The sequence below is a fragment of the Topomyia yanbarensis genome, chromosome 3 (genome assembly GCF_030247195.1).
Source record: "Topomyia yanbarensis strain Yona2022 chromosome 3, ASM3024719v1, whole genome shotgun sequence".
Lineage (NCBI taxonomy): Eukaryota > Metazoa > Arthropoda > Insecta > Diptera > Culicidae > Topomyia > Topomyia yanbarensis.
Genome location: NC_080672.1, coordinates 167631973 through 167656482, shown reverse-complemented (window position 1 = coordinate 167656482; position 24510 = coordinate 167631973). Strand labels below are relative to the sequence as shown.

General features: G+C 42.5%; 2 protein-coding genes across 3 annotated transcripts; both read right to left on the bottom strand.

Annotated features, from left to right (window-relative positions):
* Window positions 1-558: 558 nt before the first annotated feature.
* LOC131687368 (uncharacterized) lies at window positions 559-6174 on the bottom strand. Its single transcript, XM_058971449.1, has one exon. The coding sequence runs from the start codon at window positions 6172-6174 to the stop codon at window positions 559-561; it is 5616 nt and encodes a 1871-aa protein (XP_058827432.1).
* An 11220-nt stretch (window positions 6175-17394) lies between these two features.
* LOC131689167 (partitioning defective 6 homolog beta) lies at window positions 17395-24124 on the bottom strand. 2 transcript variants are annotated; one of them, XM_058974075.1, is made up of 6 exons: window positions 23958-24124; window positions 23620-23856; window positions 23287-23512; window positions 18243-18370; window positions 18092-18189; window positions 17395-18026 (listed from the first exon to the last, which is right to left on the bottom strand). In XM_058974075.1, the coding sequence occupies exons 2-6, from the start codon at window positions 23680-23682 to the stop codon at window positions 17597-17599; spliced, it is 945 nt and encodes a 314-aa protein (XP_058830058.1). In that variant the 5' UTR covers window positions 23683-23856; window positions 23958-24124; the 3' UTR covers window positions 17395-17596. The 2 variants fall into 2 exon arrangements, with proteins under 2 accessions (XP_058830058.1, XP_058830056.1); XM_058974073.1 differs by having other exon boundaries at window positions 23620-24124.
* Window positions 24125-24510: the final 386 nt, after the last annotated feature.

The window sequence follows — 24510 nt, the reverse complement described above, 5'->3', positions numbered from 1 at the left end:
TGCACAGTGGGCTGACTGTGCGAATCGTACGGTAAGTATTTTACATTGCATTTTGTTTCTAAAATTCTATGATTAGTTCACTTTTTCTTAGGGCTAGGTGAGTATTTACAGGTATGTACAATGCATAAAATTTCATTTCAATTCAGGTTCATGTTGTGGTGGATTAAAGGTGAGTATTGAACATTCCGGCCGCCAATGAAATTTTAAGGAATTCAACGGGCATTAGCGGCGGAAGTTCGAGCTTCTTGCGATGACTGACGTTCAACGGGATATGGAGATTTGGATTCGTCTTGCCGGTACAGGCCTCCTTACAGCTTCCAGGATGATTTTTCGAGGTGCGTCGGGTCCGACTGCAGGATACTGTCCAGGAGTGGTGTGCTGTAAAGGAGGAACATCTGTACGCGAACTGTTGGTTTAACAAATTAGGATGGGGTACTTAACTCGAGTCAAGTCCCAGCCGGGGGTTCTAGGAACCCACACGGCGAGGCTTGGTTCTTTACAGGTGAACCACGAACCGCTCGATACCCCCGAGCTTGGGCCAGGATCTCGTCTGGCGACTCATTTCCCCGAGTAGGGGCCGGGAGCTCGTCCGGCGGCTCTGTACCCTGAGCAAGGGCCGGGATCTCGTCCGGCGGCTCTGTTCCCTGAGCAAGGGCCGGGATCTCGTCCGGCGGCTCGGTTCCCTGAGCAAGGGCCTTCATTTGGCGTTGCTGACGTAGGGCTGCTAGTTGGTGCGGGACTCTGTGCTACGATGGGTGGCGCTACTTCAACTGGAAGTAAGCAGAGCTTCGGGATGGCGCGTTGAACGATGCCGAAGGTCGACTTCACGGTGGCGACACGAACAAGCCCATCAGGGCCGGGATGAACGCTGAGCACGCGTCCCAGGGGCCATTTCAACGGCGGTGCTCTCTCATCTTTGAGAGCGACGATGGAACCAACGGCTAGATTGTCCATGGCTTCTGTCCAGCGGTAGCGACTTTGCAGGGTGGCGAGATACTCCTTGTGCCAACGACTCCAGAAGTGCTGAGTTAGCTGTTGTACTCGTTCCCATCGAGACAACCTGGATTCAGGAACTTCACGGCAATCTGGATCAGGTACCGCATTCAACGGACGACCAATCAGGAAATGTCCTGGAGTCAGAGCAAGCTCATCGGATGGATTGTCCGGCAACGGCGTGATTGGGCGAGAGTTTAGCATTGACTCGACCTGAATCAATGCGGTTTGCAGCTCGGATTCGGTTAGGTGGGCATTTCCGAGGATTTTGCGAAGCAGGGTCTTCACGGATTTCACGCAGGCTTCCCAGATTCCACCGAATGTGGGAGAGCGAGGTGGGATGAAGTGGAACTGTATTCCGTTGTCTGCGCATTCGTTTGCTACGGCATCTTGGTGAACTTGAGTTCGGAAAAGCTTCCGCAGTTCTTCCAGTTCTCGCTGTGCTCCAACAAAGTTAGTGGCGTTATCGCAGTAGATATGCGCAGGCTTTCCTCTACGGCCAACAAATCTTCGCAGGCTCGCAATGAATGTGCTAGTGGTCAGATCCGACACAAGGTCCAAGTGCACGGCTTTGGTAGCCATACATACGTATACGGTGATGTAGGCTTTGAAGAATGGCGATCTCTTATTTCGGAGTGACGTTCTCACGTACATTGGCCCAGCCAAGTCAACGCCAACATTCTGAAACGGGTACGCCTGGTTGACCCGAACAGATGGCAGATCCCCCATCAGCTGCTGCAACGGCTTGGGTTTGGCACGTGCGCATACCATGCAGCCGTGAACAATGTTGCGAACCAAGTTCCGTCCGCCGAGGGGCCAAAATCTTTGGCGCAACGAGGATAGTAGTAAGCTGGGACCGGCATGGAGCGTCTTATGGTGTTCTCTCGTGGCGATCATGTCGGTGAGACGATGTTTGGGGAGGACGATCGGGTGTCTTCCGTCGACAGGTATCGCTGCATTGTGAAGCCGGCCGCCGACACGAATAATGCCGTCTACGAGTGTCGGGTGCAGATACCGTAGCTTGGATTTACGGTTTACTTTTCCGACGGTTTCAAGTTGGCGTATCTCGTTGGCAAAGTACTGCTGTTGTATGCGACGGACCAGATTGAGCAGAGTGCGATCAATGTCAAGAGCCGTCAACGGGCCGACAAGAATAGGCTGGTGATTCTTACGGTGGAGACAATTAGCGGCGAAACGTCGAAGAAGTGTGCCGATCCGAAGTAGCTGACGAAGACTGGAATAGCGATCGACGATATCTGACGGTTCTACGCTCACGACCGGAAGGGCAATAGTCTGTCGGACCTCCGGTTGGTCTGAGTTTGAGGTCGCTACGACGTACTTCGCTGGCCAAGGACCGAATATTAGTTTCAGCCACTGCGGTCCGTTCCACCACAGTGCACTGGCAAGGAGTTCATCGAGGTCCATTCCTCGAGAAACGAGATCAGCGGGATTGTCTTCGGATGGGACGTGATTCCAAACGGCGTGAGACGTCAGCTCTTGGATTTCAGCCACTCGGTTGGCTACGAACGTTTTCCATGTCGATGGAGTTGCGGATATCCAGTTCAAGACGATGGAAGAATCGGTCCACAGATATGTGGTTGCGGTGATGTCGATGCTGTCCTGAACTTGTTTCAGAAGTCTGGACAGGAGTTGAGCTGCGCATAGCTCGAGGCGTGGAATGGTTTGAGTCCCCATCGGAGCGACCTTGGACTTAGAAATCACCAAGCGAACTGTACAAGGGCCCTCGGCAGGTATTGACCGGAGATAGATGCATGCACCATATGCAGACTCTGAAGCGTCGCTGAACCCGTGAATCTCCAAGCGGTCGTAACCCGGACGTAACACATGGCGAGAAACTCGAAGGTGGGCAAGTGCTGAAAACTTATGGTGAAATTCCTGCCATTCGTGAGCGAATCCGTTAGCCACGGGTGTGTCCCAGTCGAGATGGAGGTTCCAAAGACTCTGCAGCATGATTTTCGCCTTTGCAATGGTCGGTCCAATCAAACCTAAGGGGTCGAAAAGACTGCTGATCTGAGAGAGGATCGTTCGTTTGTTCAGAACCGTGCATTCCTTCCAATTCGGTGTCTTGAACGAAAGAAAATCGGTCGACGGTTCCCAGCGGAGGCCAAGCGCAGTCACGGAGGACTCGTGGTCCAAATCGAGTAGTGTTTTCGTCTCTCGGAGCTCCAACGGAATGGTATCAAGAATAGCTTGACAATTCGAAGACCATTGTCGGAGAGGAAGTCCTGCGCAAGCGAGCATTGCAATGAGCTGGTTGCAGGTAACGGCGAGAGATTCAGCCTCGTCAGAACCGGACAGTAAATTGTCGACGTAGAAGTCGTGGCGGACAGCTGGTTCCGCCAGCGGAAAATGTTGCCCTTCATCATCGGCGAGCTTCTGCAGCACCCTAGTTGCCAAAAATGGAGCACTGCTTGTGCCGTATGTGACGGTGCGGAGCTGGTAGCTCTTCAGTGGAGCCTCGGGATCGTCGCGCCAGAGAATTCGCTGCAGCGGTTGGTCGGTGGGATGGACCAAAATCTGCCGGTACATTTTTTCAATGTCCGCAGATATCACGAACTGGTGGATTCGAAAACGGAGGACAATCGTCACGAGAGTGTCCTGGATTGTGGGACCAGGAAGCAGGACGTCGTTCAGCGAGATACCGGACTTCGAGCGGCATGATGCGTCGAATACGGTACGAAGCTTTGTAGTGGTGCTGTCGAGTTTCATCACAGCGTGGTGTGGAAGGTAGTATTGCGGTTGCGCGTCGATTTCATCGGGGCCAATCTCCCGCATATGTCCCAATCTCACGTACTCGTGGATGAACTGCTGATACATCGCCTTCTTATCGGGACTCGCACCGAGTGATCGTTCCAGAGAGAAGAAGCGGCGGGTGGCGTTGTATTTGTTGTCCTTTAACTGCCAAAGAAGCTCGTCACGCTTGGGAAGCTTGACGACGTAGCGGCCGTCGGAGTTGCGGGTGGTGTTCTTCACGAAATGTTCCTCACAGTATCGTTCCGACGGAGACCATCCCTTTGCATCGTGGACTTCTTCGAGCTGCCAGAATCGGTTGACCAATTCATCGATTGTGCAGGGATTACTGAACTGGCACTTGCGTGGATCGCTGTGATCGTGGTTTTCCAATAAACACTCTCCGGAGACGACCCAACCGAACTCTGTATTCTGCAGCAGCGGTAACTCTTCCCCGAGCGATATCCTGCCGTATCGAAGAATTTGGAAGAAATGGGCGGCACCCAGAATCATGTCGATGTCGCCAGTAACAGCGAATGTTGGATCTGCAAGCTCCACGTGCTTTGGAATCGGCCAGTGGCGGGCTTCTACCGTCGACTGGGGCAGCTTGACGGTAATGGAAGGCAGAACGAGCATGGAGCATTGTACGGAGAAGGGAGTGACTCGAGAGAAGATGGTTATCGTGGCCTGGTATTCAACCAGCGTTGTAGTGTTTCCGATTCCGCTTATCGGGATAGCATGCGGCAATCGGATGCGAGGAAGCTGCAGTCGTTCGCAAAGAGCCCCAGAAACAAAGTTGCGTTGGGAAGCACAGTCCAGCAAGCAACGAGCAGTGACGATGCGACCTCTACCGTTACGGATGTTCACTAGCGCAGTCGGAAGGAAAACGGTTCCAGGAATCACTTCACCAGTGTGTGATACGAGGGTAGCCTGAGAACTCATGGAAGGCGCATGAATGTGGGATAAGTTTACGATTGAGGTAGAGGTAGACGGTTGCTGGATGGGAGCTTGCGAAACAGACTGGGGTGACAGTGAGTTTGGAGCATGCAGCGCAGATGCTGCGGTGAGAGTCGGCTGGAGGGCAACACAGCAAGTTGATCCGGTGGCTTGACCAGAAGCGGGATTGTCGTCAGAGGGCTCAGTATGAAGAAGCGTGTGGTGCTTCTTGGTACATGTACGGCATCTTGACCCAGAACAGTTCCGAGCATAATGGGAACTCGATCTCAAACAGTTAATGCAAAGGTTTTTCTGTCTTACCAGGTCGATCCGTTGGCGAAGGTTGAGTTTCCGAAATTCCGGACAGCTGTACAGGTAATGACTCTCACCGCACTTGTCGCACGGCTTCGGCTTGCTAGCGCTGGAAGAGGGTGCACTGGATACTGCAGTTTGCTGTGTAGCTGCGACTGGAAAAGCTGCTAGCTTGGATGTCGGATTTGGCTTGCTGCGAGGAGGAGCGGTGTTCGAAGTGGCTGAAGAAACTGCTTGCAAAACTCGAGCGTAGTTCTGGAGGAAGTTTACCATCGTCACGTATGATGGCATTGAAGTTGACGCACCAGTGCTTGTGTCCTCTGATGTGCCGGCGGTTCCTCCCAGAACCGAAGCGATGTTGTCAGCATCGAGTTTGCTACAGTGGTTCTCCCATTCCCGGAGCGTACAAGGATCGAGGCGTATAGATAGCTGGTAAACCAGGATAGAGCTCCATCGGTCTGCTGGTTCACCCAAGCTCTTCAGAACGGAGATCTGCTGCTCGAAGCGATCGATCAGCGCAAGCAGATCTTCAGCTGATTCCTTGCGCATCGCTGGAGTGTCGAAAAGCGTCCGAATGTGACACTTGATTAACTGCCGGTTGTTCTCAAAACGCAGCCGCAACGTTCGCCAAGCGTCCTTGTAGCCCTGCTCGCTTATTTTGATAGGGTCGAGAATGCGCGCTGCCTCTCCTTGAACGAGGCCCTTCAGATAGTGCATCTTCTCGACCGCACTGATGTCACTCCGGGAACCTACTGCGGATTCAAATGAATCGCGAAAAACACACCAGTCTTCCAACTTACCGCTAAACTTGGGTAGGTTAAGCTCCGGAAGCCTGATGTTCATTGGTCTCGATGGTGCGGGGTTGGCAGAAGGGGGAGAACGTGTTTTCTTCGCCAGTTTGGCCAAGTAGAAGGACCGAAGAGCATAATAGCGACCTTCGAACAACTGCCGTTCCTTTTTCAGGTCGATTGGCTCCTTATCGGTGGAAAACATCTCCAATTTCACCACCGTCCGGTGAAACTCGTCGTAAAATTTCTCCAACTTTTCCGCCCACGCTTCTACTTGGCCCGCAAACTTACTGTCCTTGTCGAACTCCTTCGCATAATATTCCAACAAAGCCATTGAATCGACAATATTCTGCTTCGTCAGCTCCAACTCACTGAATTTCCTCTCGTCGGCCATTTTCTTCTTCGGTAGCGCCGTATTCCCGTTCACTCACGCACTTTTCAACCTCCAAGAATCCAAAATGCACCCGAGCAGTCAATTTGCCAAATAAAAATTTCACCGCGAAACTTTAAAACTTTTTTGAAAATATTCCTTCAGAAATCTTTATGTTCCAGCACGGCGCGCACCGTTCAGGCAGTAGGTAAACAATGCACACTACCTACGCTATCGTCAGCTGGCTGTGTCTCGCACGCACTACTCGTTGTGACGATGTAAATATTCTGCGATGGTGGATTCTTGGAGGGAACACTATGCGGTTTTGTTTGCACTACCGCGTAAAATGGCTAGTTTGCCGCTTGGGGACGCTACCGAAAATCACTTTTCGCGCACTTTTTCTGGCTATACCCGTCTACAGCGGGGCCGTTCTTCGCGATTTTTTCGCCTATTCTGGGCAATTTGCAATCACTTTTGCCTATTCTGGGCAGTTTTATCTTCACTTTTTGCCTATTCTGGGCAGTTTTCTGTTCACTTTTTTGCCTATTCTGGGCAGTTTTCTGTTCACTCGCGGGCACTTTTCTTCAAGATCCGGCTCGAAGGACCAAATTTATGTTCACGCACTTCACAACTCTTCTTACTTACTGGATCTTTAGAAAGTTTTGCCGTTGTTTTCACCTGCTTGACCAGGACTTTCTTCTGCTTCCACTGCACCTTCCGCTGGAGATCGCGCGCGAGTTAAACGGGTTGGTAAGGAACTTTGGATATCGCGAAATGAATAGAACTCGAAAACTATTTTTCTGCGACCGACACCACTGATTGCTTTTAACTATCTGTTTATTGTATGCTTTTTTGTGTACATTTGTCTATGTGTGTTTTATGCTGCGGCTGTTTGACAGCTATGTTATTGTTTGCAGAATCCATTTCTGCTTAGGGTTTGCACAGTGGGCTGACTGTGCGAATCGTACGGTAAGTATTTTACATTGCATTTTGTTTCTAAAATTCTATGATTAGTTCACTTTTTCTTAGGGCTAGGTGAGTATTTACAGGTATGTACAATGCATAAAATTTCATTTCAATTCAGGTTCATGTTGTGGTGGATTAAAGGTGAGTATTGAACAGTTTTCATAGTTCAACTGTTATCCTCTTTCCCCTACTGTATTTTATACAGAACGAGAACAGAGTTTCAGAGAATGAATATTTATGTACGAAAAAATATACACTGAAAAAATGTCATTCTTCACAAAAATAAAAATTTGCGTTAAAAATTTAAATTGTAAAAAAACATTTTTTCTATTTTTTTATATTGTGTCAATAAAAACCTCAAGAGAAAAGAAATGTTCTGAATGTCATTGTATGATGGACAACTTATCGGTGAAAAAGTTTTTCTAACAATAATTTTACACATGTTTTTAAAATTCATACTAATTGCCATACAAAACTGTAATTTTATTACAGAATATAAATCTAAGTCTCATTTTAAAACAAAATGTATTAAACTGTATTTAATCTTCCAAAATGCGATAATTTTCGGGATATTTGGAATTTTGTTCCAACAAAAACAGTTAATTCGTGTGATTATACCCATGTCAAAAGTTATTCGCGTTACCCCATTATAAAATGTCAAAAATCTAATGTTTATCGTTTTAAACACGAAAAAGAAACTTTTTCAGTGTATTTGGATCATGAAGCTTTCAATATAAAGTTTTCCTAACAACTTTTGACATATATTATATTCATTATATTCATACTATTTGCAGTCAAAAATACAATTTTCTTTTTGAATATGAATCTAAACGCTATTTTAAATCAAAATGCTCATAACAAAAAAATTCTGAAATGTAGTAGTTCTCGAGATATTTCAAATTTCGTTTTAACAACACAATTCTTTTGTTTTCTTACGACTTCTTTTCAGAAGTCATTCGCGTTTCTCCATCAACAATAATAAGTTTTTCAAAAGGCCCATAACATTTCCTGTAACTTTGTCTTTAACATCAAGGTGATATCAACGTTGGTGATATTGTATACCATTTGAAAGCTATTTGTGCTATTGAAAGCTATACGAAACAACCAAAATATTATCGAACTATTTAGTTTCATAATACCCTATGGTTGAATAATATCTCGTTTTTGTATAGCTTTCAAAAGGTTTACAATATCACCTTGATGTCAAAGAGAAAGTTAAAGGAAATGTTATGGGCCTTTTGAAAAACTTATTATTGTGGATGGAGAAACGCGAATGACTTCTGAAAAGGTCGGAAGAAAACGAAAGAATTGCGTTGTTAAAACGAAATTTGAAAAATCTCGAGAACTACTACATTTCAGAAAATTTTTGTTAATAGCATTTTGATATAAAATAGCGTTTAGAATCATATTCAAAAAGAAAATTGTATTTTTGACTGCAAATAGTATGAATTATAAAAATATGTCAAAATTTGTTGTTAGGAAAACATTTTTATTGTAAGCTTCTCCATGATCCAAATACACTGAACAAGTTTCTTTTACGTGTTTAAAACGATAAACATTAGATTTTTGACATTTTATGATACTATTTATGGGGTAACGCGAACAACTTTAAAAAAGGGTATAATCACACGAATTAACTGTTGGAACAAAATTCCAAATATCTCGAAAACTATCGCATTTTGGAAGATTTTTGTTAAATACATTTTAATTTAAAACGAGACTTAGAATTATATTCTGTAATAACATTACAGTTTTGTATCTCTATTAGTATGAAATTTTAAAACATGTATAAAGTTGTTAGAAAAACTTTTTTACCGATAAGTTCTCCATCATGCAATCACATTCAAAATATTTCTTTTCTCTTTAGATTTTTGTTTCCAAAAAAAAAAAAAAAGAAAAACATTTTTTTTGCAGTTTAAATTTTTAACACAAATTTTTGTTTTTGTGAAAAATGACACATTTTTTCAGTGTATATTTTTTTCGTATATAAATATTCATTCCCTGAAACTCGTTCTCAGAAAGTTTTGCTGTATAAAATACAGTAATCGAACAAAAAATTTTCGAAATTAATGCACGTAGAAATGTTCACGCCCGCCGCGATGAAGGAAATTTTTATGTTGCTTGCCTCGTCCTTCATTCTTTTAATGCAGTGCGTTCATTCAGTTATTTTCGGTTCAAAATCAACATCATAAATTACACAGTTCACTTATACTCGAAAATGTAATAGATGCTACTTTCTGCCTTCAACTCCACCTACATATGCATGTTTTGGTAGGTGAATGCATTTATATTTTCTCCGAGCTGCAGGAATTCGATTCTACTTCAAACTTTAGTCAACATGCAATTGAAGGAATGAATGAATGAAGCGTTGAAACTGAATGCTGCTTGCAATAAATGCACGCAGCAATAGGCAAATTTGAGATTTTATACCAGTTTCCATAGTGTGTTGATTGTTAGAACTGGCACGTTTGTTGGTTATATGTGCATAGTGTGCTAGTTGGTACCATGTCCCAGGGTCACGGAGAAAGAAATAGAGCATCAACATTCTTACAACCCGAACAATTTCTTCCAGGCATCTACGTTCTTCATGAATCTACGGAATGCGCCATTAGGTGTAGCAGGAGACAAGTCATGTAGTCTTCCGTCGATTGTACCGCCGTGGTCTAAATCTTAAGGTTACCATGTTCATCAAGGTGTGTCATGTTGTTGTCATTGTCATTGTCATTTCTCAGCCCACACCCTGGCAGACGTTCATCCGCCCATCTAGACACTGTCAAGATGAGGACCTACAAAGCCTAACTGTTCGTATGTACTAGTCCGTATAGCACACCAGTTTCTTCCACAAGCAGGCGCCGGTTGTTAGCCAGTCCCACAAGTTTCAGATACATTACATAGAGGATAGTCGGAGGCAGAAAATGAAGAGATAGTAGAGAAGTTTTGGTTTGCTGAAACGAGACAAAAAAAGCAAAATAATTGTGATTAGTATCGTAGTTATAATAAATAAGTAAACGATTTCTCATCTGATGTTCGTTTCCCTGCTCGTAGTCCTCCTTCCTGTTCCTGGTCTGTTTGGGCTATTGGTTTTCCTTTTCTTTGGCCGTCACGTTCTCTTGCACCGGGTTAGCAAATAAAAAGAAATGGAAATAAAGGGCGTGATTAGTACTTGTAATTGGACATACATGTTGCTGGCTCATGAAATTATTTGCGGAATGAGGATACATTGTGTTTGCTTTTAATTGATTTTTTTATTTTTATTGTCACGTTAATTTCCAGTTCGGCAATTTTGTTGAGGTTTAATTCCTCGCATGTGTAATTTAGTCGTCCGTTTCCGATTCCTCGAATCCTTCAAAGTTCTCCTCGTGATCATCTCCTTCCTGAAATCCTGGGAAGTCGTCTTCGTATTCCTCTTCTTCTTCTGCGGGTTCCTCACACAGTTCGGATAGCATGCGACCTGCGAAGGCCTTAAACCGTTCACGGTCTTCTGCTAACTCCCTCAGGTAGGCTGCCGATAGTTTGGTGCATACCATATCCTGCTCTACAGAGGTGTTCCAGTTGTGGCACGGTCGACCGCGTTTATATAGACCAGGGATCTGATACTCGGCTGCCAGCTTTATTATCTCTCCTTCCTCCATTCGTTGTATGTGTGCCCAGTATAGTAATCGGGCCATTCTTATCTTCCGTACTATTGTGCGGCCTTCCAGGATTGCTTCTATGTCCGAAGCCGATAAGTTTGCTTGGTTTTGTTCGTTAGAGTCAATGCGCGAGTCGCGATACAGTCCTGAAACAATTTGTAGCTCCATGTCACGTAATCGGTCTCTGTTCTGCTTGGTTAACGTGGATACCTTTAAGGCATATAAAACTATCGGTGTTATCACTGTATGGTATATCGTACGTGAAGTTTCCCATCGAAGCCTGAACGTTCTAACAAACAACGCGATTGAATGGTACGCTCGAAGTGCTTTTTGGACACGATCTGATACCGTTTCCCGACGATTTAGAGTGCTGGTCATGTAAGCACCGAGATGTCGAAGTTTTGACACCACGCGTAGTTTGTAATTTCCAAATTGTCTTTCATGGTCAGGTTCATTCATTTCTGGTTGGGATGGGTCCCGGATGAGTACTTCTGTTTTGTTCACATTTAGTTCTAGGCCATATTCCTTCAAACAAGGCCCTATTAGGTTTAGCAGACGTGGTATTTGCGATGGGTCCGTTACTAGCAACACAATGTCGTCGGCATACACCCTTAAGCACGGAAGTTTTATCCTATTTTGCTGGCCCAAAAATAGTTCCGGCATCATTTCTTGTAAGCGTTTGAGCGCTTGGTCGAGAAGGTATACAAATAACTTTGGTGAAAGGGGGCAACCTTGTTTAATTCCTCGGACTTTATTGTGATTCTCTGTTCTTTGCCCGAACCATTGTAGGGAGGTCTGTTCGGTTAAGCATGCTGATACTATACGATTTATAAGGTATGTAGGGACTCCTAATCTCATCAATGTGCTTGGAACTACTCTTAGGTCTATGGTGTCGAAAGCCTGCTGTATATCCAGTGACATGATATATGTGATGCGTCCCTTGCGCCAGCGTTCGTCCAGCAGTTGCTTTACAATGAAGATTTGATCTTCAGCACCTCTGTTATGATGATAGGCGAACTGGTAATTATCCACGTCTCCAAGGTGTTGCTCGAGTTGTTCCAATAAGTATCTGGAATAAATTTTGTAGATTACCGGGCATAACGTTATTCTCCTGTATTCATCTACTCCCTTTGGTCTTGGCTTTTTTGGAATAGGAACTTGTACTGTTTCCGTCATTTGAGTAGGAACTTCATTGTTTCTCCAGATCCGTTGTAGCAACTTGTGTATTTCTTCCAATAGGCTTTCGGGTCCATATTTAATTAGCTCTGGTCGTACTCCATCTGTTCCTGCCGCGGTGCTATTGCGCAGCATCATGCAGATTCGCTGTACGTCACAGAGTGTTGGGCCTGATTCTGCAGCTGGTTCCGTTGGCTCTGGTAATACAGTCACTTCAATCGGATCCGCGCCAGCCTGTAGCTTCTCTTCCCAGCTACGGATCGGGATATATGTTGTAGTACTTTTCGTTGTTTGGCGGCGATGACGCTTCAGATATCTGAATGTTAATCGGACCCTATCTAATGCTGGATAGTTTTCCAGGTTTTCGAAAAACTGGTTTATTTTCTCTTCCTGGTGGTCTTCATATGCTTCACTTTTTGCTTTCCTGGCTTTACGGTACTTACGCTTTAGTGTGGGGTTGTGGCGATCTGCGAGTAACTCTTTTTGAATTGCTTCGAGTGCTCGTCCTGCTTTTTTGCGTCTGGGAGTCGTGGGAGATCCTGGCGTGTCTAATGTTGTGGTTGCTGCATCCCGGACAGAGCTTATAATGGTGTTGAGGTGATCTTTCGGATCCATTGAGACATCTACGCTTGTGATTTGCAGTTTGTTGCTCAGTACCCTTCCATAGCGATCTTTTGCTTCTGGGTCGGTTGTCAGCAGTGAAACTTGATATTGTGGTTGTTTTGTGTTCTCTTTCGTGCTGAACTGCTGGATCAACTGTTGTTTTCTTCCTTCTGCTATATTATTGGGAGGACGATGACGTACCGTTAATGTTAGCATGCGATGGTCCGAGAATCCCTCTATTCCATTAAGGCATTTACATTTCGGTTTCTGGAATCGAGGGATGTGGGGCATTGCGATGTGGTCTATCTGCGAGCATTTGTTACTGCGATTCCATGTGCATAGCACGCTGGGAGAAGGGCCGAATGAACTGCATAGTGATAGGTTGTGGCCATGTAATATGTCCTTAAGTCCATCTCCATTCGCGTTACTCCAAGGATGGTATAGATATTTTCCGACCTTTGGCCGATCAGCGGGGAGTAAATCCCTGTAGCCGACATGCGCATTAAAATCTCCCATCAATATAATATTTGAACGTTGGCGTAATGAGAGGCGTCGTAGGAATGTATGTAGGTTGTTGTATTCTGGGTCTGCTTGCCCACTCGATGATCGGGCGTAGATGGAGACTATGATTAGCTGCTCTCCCATCACCGGTAGGAACACCGCGCACGCGTTATCTGATATCCGTAGAAATTTACAGTTGCGGGCCAAGTTGCTTTCGACTGCTATGGCCGTTCCACCGCCCATCCTTGCGCTTCCTGGTTGTTTGTTGACATTGTACCATTGGAATGATTGCGTGCATGTTGTACATGTCATCATCCGCGTTTCTTGTAGGCAAGCCACAGCTACTCTGTTGGATCGTAGGAACTGGTCTATCAGTGCTCGGTCGTTTTCTTGGGAGCATCCAGCCACATTCCATGTTCCCATAACAAAGCTATTCGTCATGCTTATGGGTGTTAGTGTAGGTTGCTGAATATCGCTATGTTGAGTTACTTCGTGTGAGTCCACATCAGCTGGCCAATTATTCATTGGGATAATATGCTGGAGTGGTTGTGGATCGTTCATTGGTGGTGAATAATCCGGATCCGGATTCGGACCTGGCGGCAACAATGTTCTTATCGAACATGATTCCATGGGTACAGTATTTGTGTTGATACTATTCGTTGTTTCTGGGAACGAGCATCGGCTGCTTCGAGAATTTTGGGTTTCGTTCAGCAGCCTGATTACACTGTCGTAGTGATTGTAAGTGCCTTCATTACTTCGTCGGTGGACGATGCTCAGATATTTGTTTTCTGGTCCTGGGTCTCCTATCACGATGTGTTTTGAGTTTTCTGTGTAGATTCTTATCCCGTATCCGAAGGTGCTGGCCACCGCCCTTATGGTTTCCTCTCCTCCCCAAAATCGTGGTGTTGCAAGCTGATTTAGGTAGTGGTCGATCAGTTGCTGGGGCATTAATGTGCTTACCTGTTTTACGGTGAATGATCATAAAGATTAAGCTGCTAAACACTTCACTTATATGCCTACCTTTTCTGGGAAGATTAGTTGTGCTTGTGGGAGTAGTCTTTCTCCGTACGTGTTAATTCTTTCCCGATAGTAACTTACCACCATTGCACGTAGGGTGCGGCTATAAAAGTCACTCTGATCAGTTCTTGGGATGCAGTTCCAAATCTGATGGGCTAGCGATGTAAAAAGGCAATTTCCATCTCCTGGCACCTTGCATACTAGTAGTACTCCTTCGTTGACAATTACCTTTTGGGTTTCCATTGTTCACTTTTCTTGCAAATTCAATAATGATCTTTAACGTCTTGCGCTGGCGTTTCCGAATTAAAACTGCTATTTTTCTATCAACATGTTCCGTTTGAAAACTGTGCATGTCTGAACATGTTTTCTTGAACGTTTGATATTTTGTCAAGCAGCGGGTTTGTTGAGTAACCGAGTATACTGAAAGCTCTCGCAGAGAGAGGCCGATGCTTACCGAAACATCATTCATTCTCTATTCCAAGAGAAGAGAGGCGCGTCGTTCGTTGATTTTACGCTTAGTGTGATGTTGGAGAGGTGTGTGTTGGTTAATGTAATTTATGTTCTATACATTCTCGCGCAGCTCATTGAGGCCCCCTTACACGAGAGGTCAATAATTTCACTACTGAGCAGCAGTATTACTTTCAGCAGTCGCGTAAGGCGAGCAATGACGGAACTCCCGTTCAATTTCAGTAATATCACCGCTAAACAATGACGCCCCCACTATTATTCCGCTATGACACCCCATCCCACGTGCAGGGGGGGGGGGGGGGGGGTCCTCAGGACCGACGTGGGTCAGTTCCTCCAGGCCGCAGTATACAGAAAGAGGATAATTGGATTTCAATGGTGCCGCACAGCATTATCAGTGTCATTCGCCACCATCATACCATTAACCGCTCTGGGTTTGTTTCAACGGCACACATTGGGGGAATCTACGTCTAGCAATGCTGGGTGAATATTCTTGTCTGATCTCGAAGACGTACCCTGCTCTGCTGAAGCTGAGTATTTTTAGATTTATGTATATAAACGTATCCTTTATTGACCTATTTGTTTAGCGTCGCCCTGGGGAGGAGCCTGACCGCGCATCTTCGGTGTGATGTGATACTTGCCACCGGTTAGTTTTTATAACATTTATCGAGAAGATAATCCAATGGGAAGGTGGGCTGGCAGGAGGTATGTGGTGTCGCCTTACATTCATATTTATGTATTCTGAGGATAACTTTACGTGTACTTTACTTGATGTGATGGCCTGCCGCTCCTGTTCACGATTAATCTTTCGTATACTAAAATACACCGTTATTCCTCTATAGGTCTGTTCCGCATTAGACACCAATCTATTGAGGAATCATTAATAACAGTTCATTATGAGGTATGACTCACAATGATCGTTTTTAATAGTTATGGAGGTGTGAATGAGAGATATTAAATTTGGTTGATTTACCAATATATTAGCAATGCCGCTTCCGCCTTTAGACGCTGAGCCAGGCTCTGACAAGCGGCCGCCGTCAGATCTTACTTTGGCGGCAGCCCGGACAGAACTCGGCCCAGCATAGCATCAGGGCCAAAAACCCCACAAGTATCAACAGCCGGATAATGATCTCTCCTTCCAGACCCCGAACATAACCCTTGCTTTCCCTTTGCTCATCATTTTGGTACCACCCAGGAAGCACTTGGCCTTGTACCCACTGCTCTTTCACCATCCTCGTGATTTTCTCCATTTATCACTAGCATCACATGTGATATTTGACCACGAAATATGATTTCCTGAGCAGACAATCAAATGAAAGAAGATTGCCAGGTAATTAGTGCACTTTCTGCATCAGGTATCATATCGCATTTGTAGATACACATATTAAGAGTATCTACTATACGATATGATGGCCGGAAGGATAGATAAGCAACCCAAGCTCCCCAATCAAGGTGTGTCATGTTGTTGCTGTAGACAAATTGATCTAATTAGATACTACCTTTGAAAACTAGAACCAAATACAAATTTGTATTTGTATTTGGTATTGCTTAGTTTTCCGTTATTTCTCAATATTCAGTATTGCAGATGAACTGTTCATTTATGATGAGTTTTACGACAAAATGAATCCATAGCCGCTAGTACTTAAAACAGTCCAAAGACATCTTGATTTTGTAAAATATCGTATATTATTTATTCAGTTGTTATACACACTAAATATTACTTTGTAATCTGCATTTCTACTTTTCAATTAGACGAAAAGTACATGAAATGTATTGTATAAGTAAAACTTACGTTTGTTTAATGATTAGTTATTGTAACAGTTATGATTTCTTTTTCTCAACAAATATGAAACATACATTTTTTGCGGACGTGCGTCTTGATATCATTTATCATCTTCGAAGTTTTATTTGGTATTTGTATAACAAGGCAAACGTTTGTTGTATACACGTGATAGATGATGATGTACGTTTCAAACGATTGTTATTAATTACAGCGTGTTATGGTTGAATACAGGACGGCTGCCCTTCCTTCGTCAAAAAAGGAATACGATTTCTATTGATTTATACATTCCTAAATGATTCACTGCTGACTTCAATGTGGATTTTTGTATATTGCTTGTTTTTTATTACTGTAAGTACTGTACTGTATAATATAATGGGGCATACCTTATATTGTTCGGTAATCTTCATGTAGAATATATGTATAACAAGGCATAATTTGGATAGTTTAATTGAGTTGGTTCGATCCAAATGGATCCTACGGTATTATCTAATTGTCCAATGTTTGAAGGCACTAGTATCTAAGTAAATTATTGAACCAAGTCATAGTTTTGATGCGTGTTTTACCAATTGAGCATGGCTTGATAGATCCCTATAATATCACCAAAATAATTATCTTGATTGTTTTCATCAAATCTCGTAATAATCGAGATTAAGGAGCTAGGTTGCAATTAAGTACATACGCTTCAGTAAATGTATATGTTAAGGAAAAATAATTAAATGCGCACCAGAACAATGCACGCAGTACAACTGAGTCGAAAAAACTATTTGGAAAGGCCACGATTTAAAATTGCTACAATTTTAGTAGCACTTCTTTGAAATATTACTTTAACAGCAAACAACAATATAATAGTGAATTAATTCGCAATCAGCAAAGCCGAATTGGGTAACAAATCAAAAAATAACTTTATCATTCATACTAGTAGGGATGAACATGCGATTAAGGGTTCGTATAGAACCATCAGTTTTCTTGAATTTACACTGCCAGATAACAAATATTCCCCAATATATGCAGGTTAGTTCCATGTCGGAAGGAAATCACTTGGAACGTGAATCTAATACACGATTGGAGGCGGAATGGTTTATAAAATACTTTTTACTCTGAATAAGCTTAAAACGACACTGTATCTGTATCTCGTTATTTTATCTGTGTGGCAAAAACTTCTTTCGATTGTGCATCATGAAAAGCGCCCCAGCATGCTCTCATTGATTTGGGGAGCTATTTACTGAAATGCATAATGAACCTTGTAACTTAGTTGTCCACACTAACTCACACACATACTACACACAAATCAAACTGTTCTGTTCTAAAGATGCAACACACCATCCTTTTGCGTAATAAGAACATTCTCCTCCAAAGTAGCTGCACCGGTAAGATCTCGAATTTCGTCTTGATCATCCTGATCGTTCTCTTCCGATCCAGTAGTATGTTGTGATTGATGAGAACCGCCCGAAAGCTGACTATTACGGGAGAACGATCCACGTCGCGGAGGGGCTAGCGTTCTTTGATTGGCAGGCTTTACAGTGATAATTAAATTAGAACTGTTGGCCACCATCATGTCTGTAACCTGGTCTAGAGTTTTACCATTCACCTCAATGCCATTCACCTCCAGTACCTCATCATTTACTGCCAGTAGTCCTGTACTTTCGGCCAAACCGCCCGGAACTAGACGGGAGATAAATATTCCCGGCTGTTTCTCTAAGCCATTTGCTGTCACACGGACCGAAGTGCCATCCCTAGAAAGTCGAATACACTATGATCCAGTGAAATCAAAATTGTGCAATGTCAGAGAATCACTCACCGGATGTAAAACCCAAGAGGTTTATCACTACCATGCTTCAATAATCGAACCCGTCTGCAAGTCTCCGGCACAATGTCAACATCAATAATGGCGGAGACCTAGAAAAATGCTTTTCTTACAACTTGACTGATTTCAACATTGTAAAACTTACCTGTCGAAAGTCATGAGGATTGGAAATAGCTAAGCTCTTGGATTTTACTGGAGTCTGCCCGAGGATGCTACTGATCAAGTTTCTTGGTCTCATAGTGCCATAGCCGGTGATTTCCTCTATACTGTCCCCTGTGAGTCATGGTTTGATAGATAGTGTAATCAATTAATCTCAAACGCTCTCTATGTGCATAACTTTACATTATGTTTTTTTGTTACATTTCCCATGTAAGAAGTTATTGTTGTTATTTATCAGTGTGCAGTCGTGCTGTCTCAACAACCTATTTCTGCAACCTATGTGCATTCACTGTACACCGTCTTCCCGTTGTTATGGTGCAATGCTTTATGGCCAAACCTATAGCCGCGCACCAGGTTTCCCATGAACATTATGGTGGCTCAGAGTATGCCCTTCCATCCATATATACAGGCATACATTCACACATACAAACTTACATTCCTACATACAAACCTTGGTTTAAGGTCATTTGGCATAAGGTCATTTGAGCGACCGAAAATAAAGGTCGCAAGGATAGAACATGCTTCGCTTAACCCGTTTCAGACATATTAGAATATAAAAATCGAAAATAAACTTCAAGCATAAAAATCGGACGGAAATCGTTCAGTATAAGAATCGCTTAAAAAGTTCTCACGCATAAAACTCGGCAAGGATGAACCTCCAGTATAAAAATTGGTTAAAAATAAATAAATCGCTCGTAGGAGCATCCGTATATCTTGATGTTCAAGATTAAAAGTCGGCTAACAAAAATTACTTTGCAAGAATCGGATATATTTTATTCCGGTTTTTTACTGAAGGTTTTTTATCCGACTCTTACAAAGGAAAGTCCCAGTCCGATTTTTAGGGAGCGGTACAAAAGGCCGAATAACAAAAGGCCGAATAACAAAAAGCCGAAACACAAAAGGCCGAAGATGTTCTAACCTACCACAAAAGGCCGAAACCCGAAAAGGCCGAATCACAAAAGGCCGAATCTCAAAAGGCCGAATCACATAAAACCGCAAGTCCACATGCATCAGAAATCGAATGATCTAATCTGTTGGTGTTGATGATACTTTAGTATTGCCCATGACTAACATTTTAAAATAAAATCGCGTTTATAAAAAGCATAGATAATAAAAGAAAATTAATATAAAAAAGTCAGTTTGGCTAAATGTCACCGCTAGCCACAACTATTGTTTGGTTGTTGCACTGCGCCAGCGCATACGGCGAAGCCAGTGCGATGCGGCCTAGCCGCATAACCGAGGCCAAGGATCCGAAGCGGCGTAAAGCCGCTGAGGATCCGCCGGACGAGGTGGCCGCCGACCCGCCGTCGGAAGCGGCGGCCTCGCGCAAGCAAACCTGTGATCCACTCGTTTGCCCGGATTACTCAAACATAGGGGCTTAAATTAGTTTAAGTCCGACGGAGCGGAGCGATGTCGGACAGCACTTGCCATGAAGCGATGTGGCGTAGCCACATTAGGCTTCGTTCTGTTTATTTATTCCAGTAAAGCGGCAAATATGCAACGAGAAAAGTGTCGTAAATATTCCAAACATTATTATTCTATTGAAAAAAATCGTAAAAAATCACTCTTAGAAAGTTTCCAGTTCCAACCGCTCTACATATTTACCATTCTGAAAGGGTACATCGACATTTTGGAGACCCCGCTTTTTGGCAACTTCGTGGAATAACTTCATTGTGTTCTGTCTCGAGTTGGTGATTATGGAATCATATTAGGCTTAATGCAAGCAGTAGCCTGTGGAACAACGACCAACTTGCCGTGTTTAACATTCTACATGACAGGTAGTATGGAAAGTTGTGCTCAAACTGATATTATTTACTATATCATCATTGAAAATTTTCAGTTTCAACTGCTCTACATATTTGTCATTCTTATTTGACCAGTCGGCTTAACGGCATTCGGCCAAACGACATTCGGCCTACCGGCTTTCAGCCTAATGACCCAGCACCTTGATATTCGCAGCATATTTACAGCGAGAAAGATGACCTAAATGACGTAAATATTATTTTTAATGGTTCCAATCAAATTCTTTCAAAGGTTCCAATCAAATTGTTGAAAGCTTCGTTCAAATCTTGTTTTCAGTTCCAAAGGCTTTATTTCTCACCCTGTTTGGTGCATTCGACCTAGTGTGCCTCGCCCTAATGACTATTCGTCTATATATCCTTCGGCCGGATAACCCTTTGACTAATGACCCCCAGCATCGTTCTAATCTACTACAAAATGCCCAAAAAGACCTTATTAGAAAATATATAATGCGGATAGCGCATATTTTAACGAAAAATGGTCAATCAATGTTGAATAGATTTTTAGAAATCCTGCCATGTTAATTATTGTACTATCTTTTCGGGTATTTTTCCTTCTTTTTAACATGAGCTGTTCTTTTGAATTTAATTTAATTTAATTAAATAAAAAATCAATTAAAGCAGTTTTCAGCCATCAATTCATGATATGATATGCACCAGCTCATTAATAACGCCATGGGTTACTACAATGACCTTAGCGATTTGATCTCGTGCTTCGGCCTTTTGTAGTTCGGCCTTTTGTAATTCGGCCTTTTGTGATTCGGCCTTTTGTGATTCGGCCTTTTGTGATTCGGCCTTATGTGATTCGGCCTTTTGTGGTTTTCGGCTTTTAGAGATTTCGGCCTTTTGTGCTTCGGCCTTATGTGATTCGGCCTTTCGTAGTACTCCCGATTTTTATGCTTGAAGTTTATATCCGGCTTTTATTTTCTAATACATTTGAAACGGGTTTTACGAAGCATGTTCTGTTCTTGCGACTTTTATTTTCGGTCGCTCATTTAGCGTAACGGACATTTGGCATAACGATTATTTGGCATAATTTTGAGAATTAATCAAACTGAATTTGGCATTGGGTACCATTGAGAGGCTCTCTTTGGACTAACTTTTAACTACATATCGAAAGCCGATGGTTTTTCATCGGAGTATTATGACAAGACCGAATAACGAACAGAAGAGAAAGGCCTCAAAAAGAATCTCTCATTATTACTCAACTCCTATTCTAAATTTTCTCCAGAAAATGTTTTATCTCTATGATAACGGTCATTTTGAATAATTAATTTTATCTCCATGATAGATCATTTAGCATAGCGTTAATTTGGCATAATTTCTAATTTTGCGTAAAGTGGGGGTCATTTGGCATAACGGATATTTGGCATAACAGACATTTGGCATAATTTCGAGAAGTGATCACACTGGAGGCCATTTGCCAATATTTTCTACAGGGAAATATACATTATTTTAGACTGTGCGAAAAGTAAGGTAATAATTTTCAGCCCTACTACCGCTGATGGTCCAAAATTAATTAGTTTATTCTTCTTTAGAAGTTAATAAATTACCTTGACATCGCTGTGGCTCCGTCGGAAATAAACTTATTCACATAACCACAGCCACATTACTCTCCAAATGCAAGAGCATTGTAACAACCGATGATTTAATATATGTAAATTCATTTAATAAATCGTTTGAAAAACTTGACAATATCCAGAAATGATAAAGGTAACTATCGTTTGGATGCAACGGTTTATAATTTGAAAGAACAGCTCATAACAGGAAAAATTTAAATTATTGAAACACTGTATAGAGAACTAAAACTGACTGCCGATTATAATAACGATAACCAAAACAAAATATACGCCTGGTCGCGTCTGGTAAAACGTAGTTCTAGTGCACTGCAGCAACAAAAACCTGTAAAATCAACACTAAGTTCTACAACGTAAATCATTGAAAAACAATCCATAATTGCATAAATGAACCAACACAAGAATTTCAAATCAAACTCAAAAGAACTCTTCATATTTAAAAGATGACAAAATCAGTTATAAAATGTATTAACTCGGGATGTAATCAATATCAGGTAATAGAAAACAACACATTATTATTCTGCCGTTATAAGTATATTTGTCCCATGTTCTGTGGGATTACATATATACATGGGACAGTTATGTGTAGAACGGCAGTATTGCTAAGTGGCGTTTATAAGTTCATTGACGGCCGTGCCCCTTTCCATGTTTTTTTTTTGAGAAATTGAGATTTCTGCTCATTCTCGAATTCCAAGTCCAGTCTGATAGGGGCACATTAGACAGTGATATTTTCAGGACTTATCGCTGCCAATGAACCTTTCCTGTAAGAAAATACTCAACTGGAAAACCTCAGGGAACAAGGAGGTTGTGTCGCAATATGTTGGCAGGGCAAGACATGTTTTACATGTCGATGATCTACCATTTTTGATAATTACAAAGTTCTGTTGGAACACCGATGTTGGAATAAATTGTTCTTAGTGAATATCTCACCTAAGTTTAAAATATGATTCGGTTTGTTCTAGTGCCATGGGAAACTCGATGTACACCGGAGAAAACAGCGAGAAATTCGCTCAAGCATTCGGCACCTCCCTTTTTACGTCTTCTGGAAGTACTCGAGTACGAGTTTTTTTTGTGTGCTCCAGAATAATCGGGAGTTCAATGTTTTTTGAAGACTATGAAAGAACCATTTTATTACTCCCAGTCTTCAAAAAACTTTGAATGTAAATATTTCTAGATAACGCAGCGTACAGCGTCAAATAAATTTTCTGAAGAGAAAACAAAATACGAGTTTCAGACTAATTTACAGTGATTAAGCAGTAAGATAAAAATTGAAATTGATTTGCGACGATTGCCTGATAGCACATATTATACTTTGGATCAGGTAGAAGAAATTGAATTTGTAGCACGGAAGTTGATTTAGGCGTTTACGTAAAATGGCAGCATCGTCAACCCGACTAGAAATATCACTATCGGTCGAGTCGGCAAACACAAAGATGCCGTTAGTTGCCGATCGATCAGCTCTCCCTTCCTACAACTTTGGTATCGTGATTCACGCATCTAGTATGTTACAATCAGCACATTGTATGTCGTCTGGTGAACAGAAGAATGTGGAACGCAGACGTCTAATATAGGTTGTGAATTTTATTCGTTTGTATGCTTATCTTCCGGCGCATATAGTTCACTACAAATAAATTTTATAAACCCAACTACTTACCTTTTCGTTGGATAATGACCCGCAACAGCGGACGAGCAGTTGTAAGGGCTCGTCCAAAATTATCGTCATTATTGATAGGCAGCAAATCGTTATCCCGTGGGTCAATGTAAGACACTAATAGCTGAGAACGATCTAATTTGTGCAGGCGTTCAATTAGCGATTGAAACTCTTCAAAGCTGTGATGTTCGGATCTTTTCAAAGACCATCGTCGGAATTCGGCGTCAAACTGCAATTTTGTAAAAGTTGTAATTATATTAACGAAATTTCTTGGACATAGGGGTTGAATGAAACAAATAGTTTTAAAAGATAACAGGTAGGAGTGAAGCGATTTACCTTTGACTTTATTTCAATGTGGTCACTTTCGAGTTTAGAACTCGCTATTTTATTCTTCGACATTATCTAATTCATCTACAAAGGCTCTGTGTGCCGCTGAATTAAATGAAACGAATAATTTATGCAAGCGAATACTCCACTTATCACTTTTCCACTCGAATTTCCTTTATGGGGAAAATGTTCACTGCAGTGAATCGCCCAACTTCTTTTCCGTTGCATGCACTTTTTCTCTTGTTGCTGTTAATGATGATGATGACGGAGTTCCGTCAGCAAAGTTATAAAAGAAGCGGAACGAAAATAAACTATTCACTTTTTCTCGATTTAATCAACAATTTTACCCTGGCCAATCCGTGTCTTCTAATCAAAATTTTCGCAAATAATAATGTAAAATTTATAACTTTTAACATGTATTAAACGTGAACTAATTTTTTTTCAATGTAGTGATAAAAACTCAAAAATATGCGTTACTCGTTTTTTCAGCACCACTCACATTCGTGACATAGAAATTGAGTGGACCAGAGTTGTCAGATAAGTTTTACACACGCTCATCTATAACTACTCAAAATGTGAGTTTCAGTACTCAACTTGACCCAGTAATCGAAAATGCGGCTAAGCGGGTTAAACTGAGCGCCCGGTCGAAAAGGTCAATCCCGGTCAAACCATTCGGAATTTGATTCGGAATCCTGACCCAGGTAACCAATAAGCATGCTGAATGCGTCTTAACGGCTAGTTGATAAGCACTTAAGTCGTTTTAAATGCTATTTAAAAGTCGCTTTTGGCAAAATATACGGCTACATTACTGCTGTGCTATGAAAATGCTTTTTTACTACTGTTGTGCATTCAGAATGCTGTTTACTGGCAAGAAGTTTTTAAACAGTTTTTCAAATGCTG

What these genes read in the sequence shown, in the direction of transcription:
- LOC131687368 (XM_058971449.1), bottom strand. Translation starts at nt 6,174, where the DNA reads ATGGCCGACGAGAGGAAATTCAGTGAGTTGGAGCTGACGAAGCAGAAT.
- LOC131689167 (XM_058974073.1), bottom strand. Translation starts at nt 23,682, where the DNA reads ATGTCGAAGAATAAAATAGCGAGTTCTAAACTCGAAAGTGACCACATT. An exon ending in ACATTGAAATAAAGTCAAAG is followed by an intron (nt 23,513 to 23,619) that starts GTAAATCGCTTC and finishes ACAAAATTGCAG; the next exon opens with TTTGACGCCGAATTCCGACG. An exon ending in ATCCTCATGACTTTCGACAG is followed by an intron (nt 18,190 to 18,242) that starts GTAAGTTTTACA and finishes GCATTTTTCTAG; the next exon opens with GTCTCCGCCATTATTGATGT.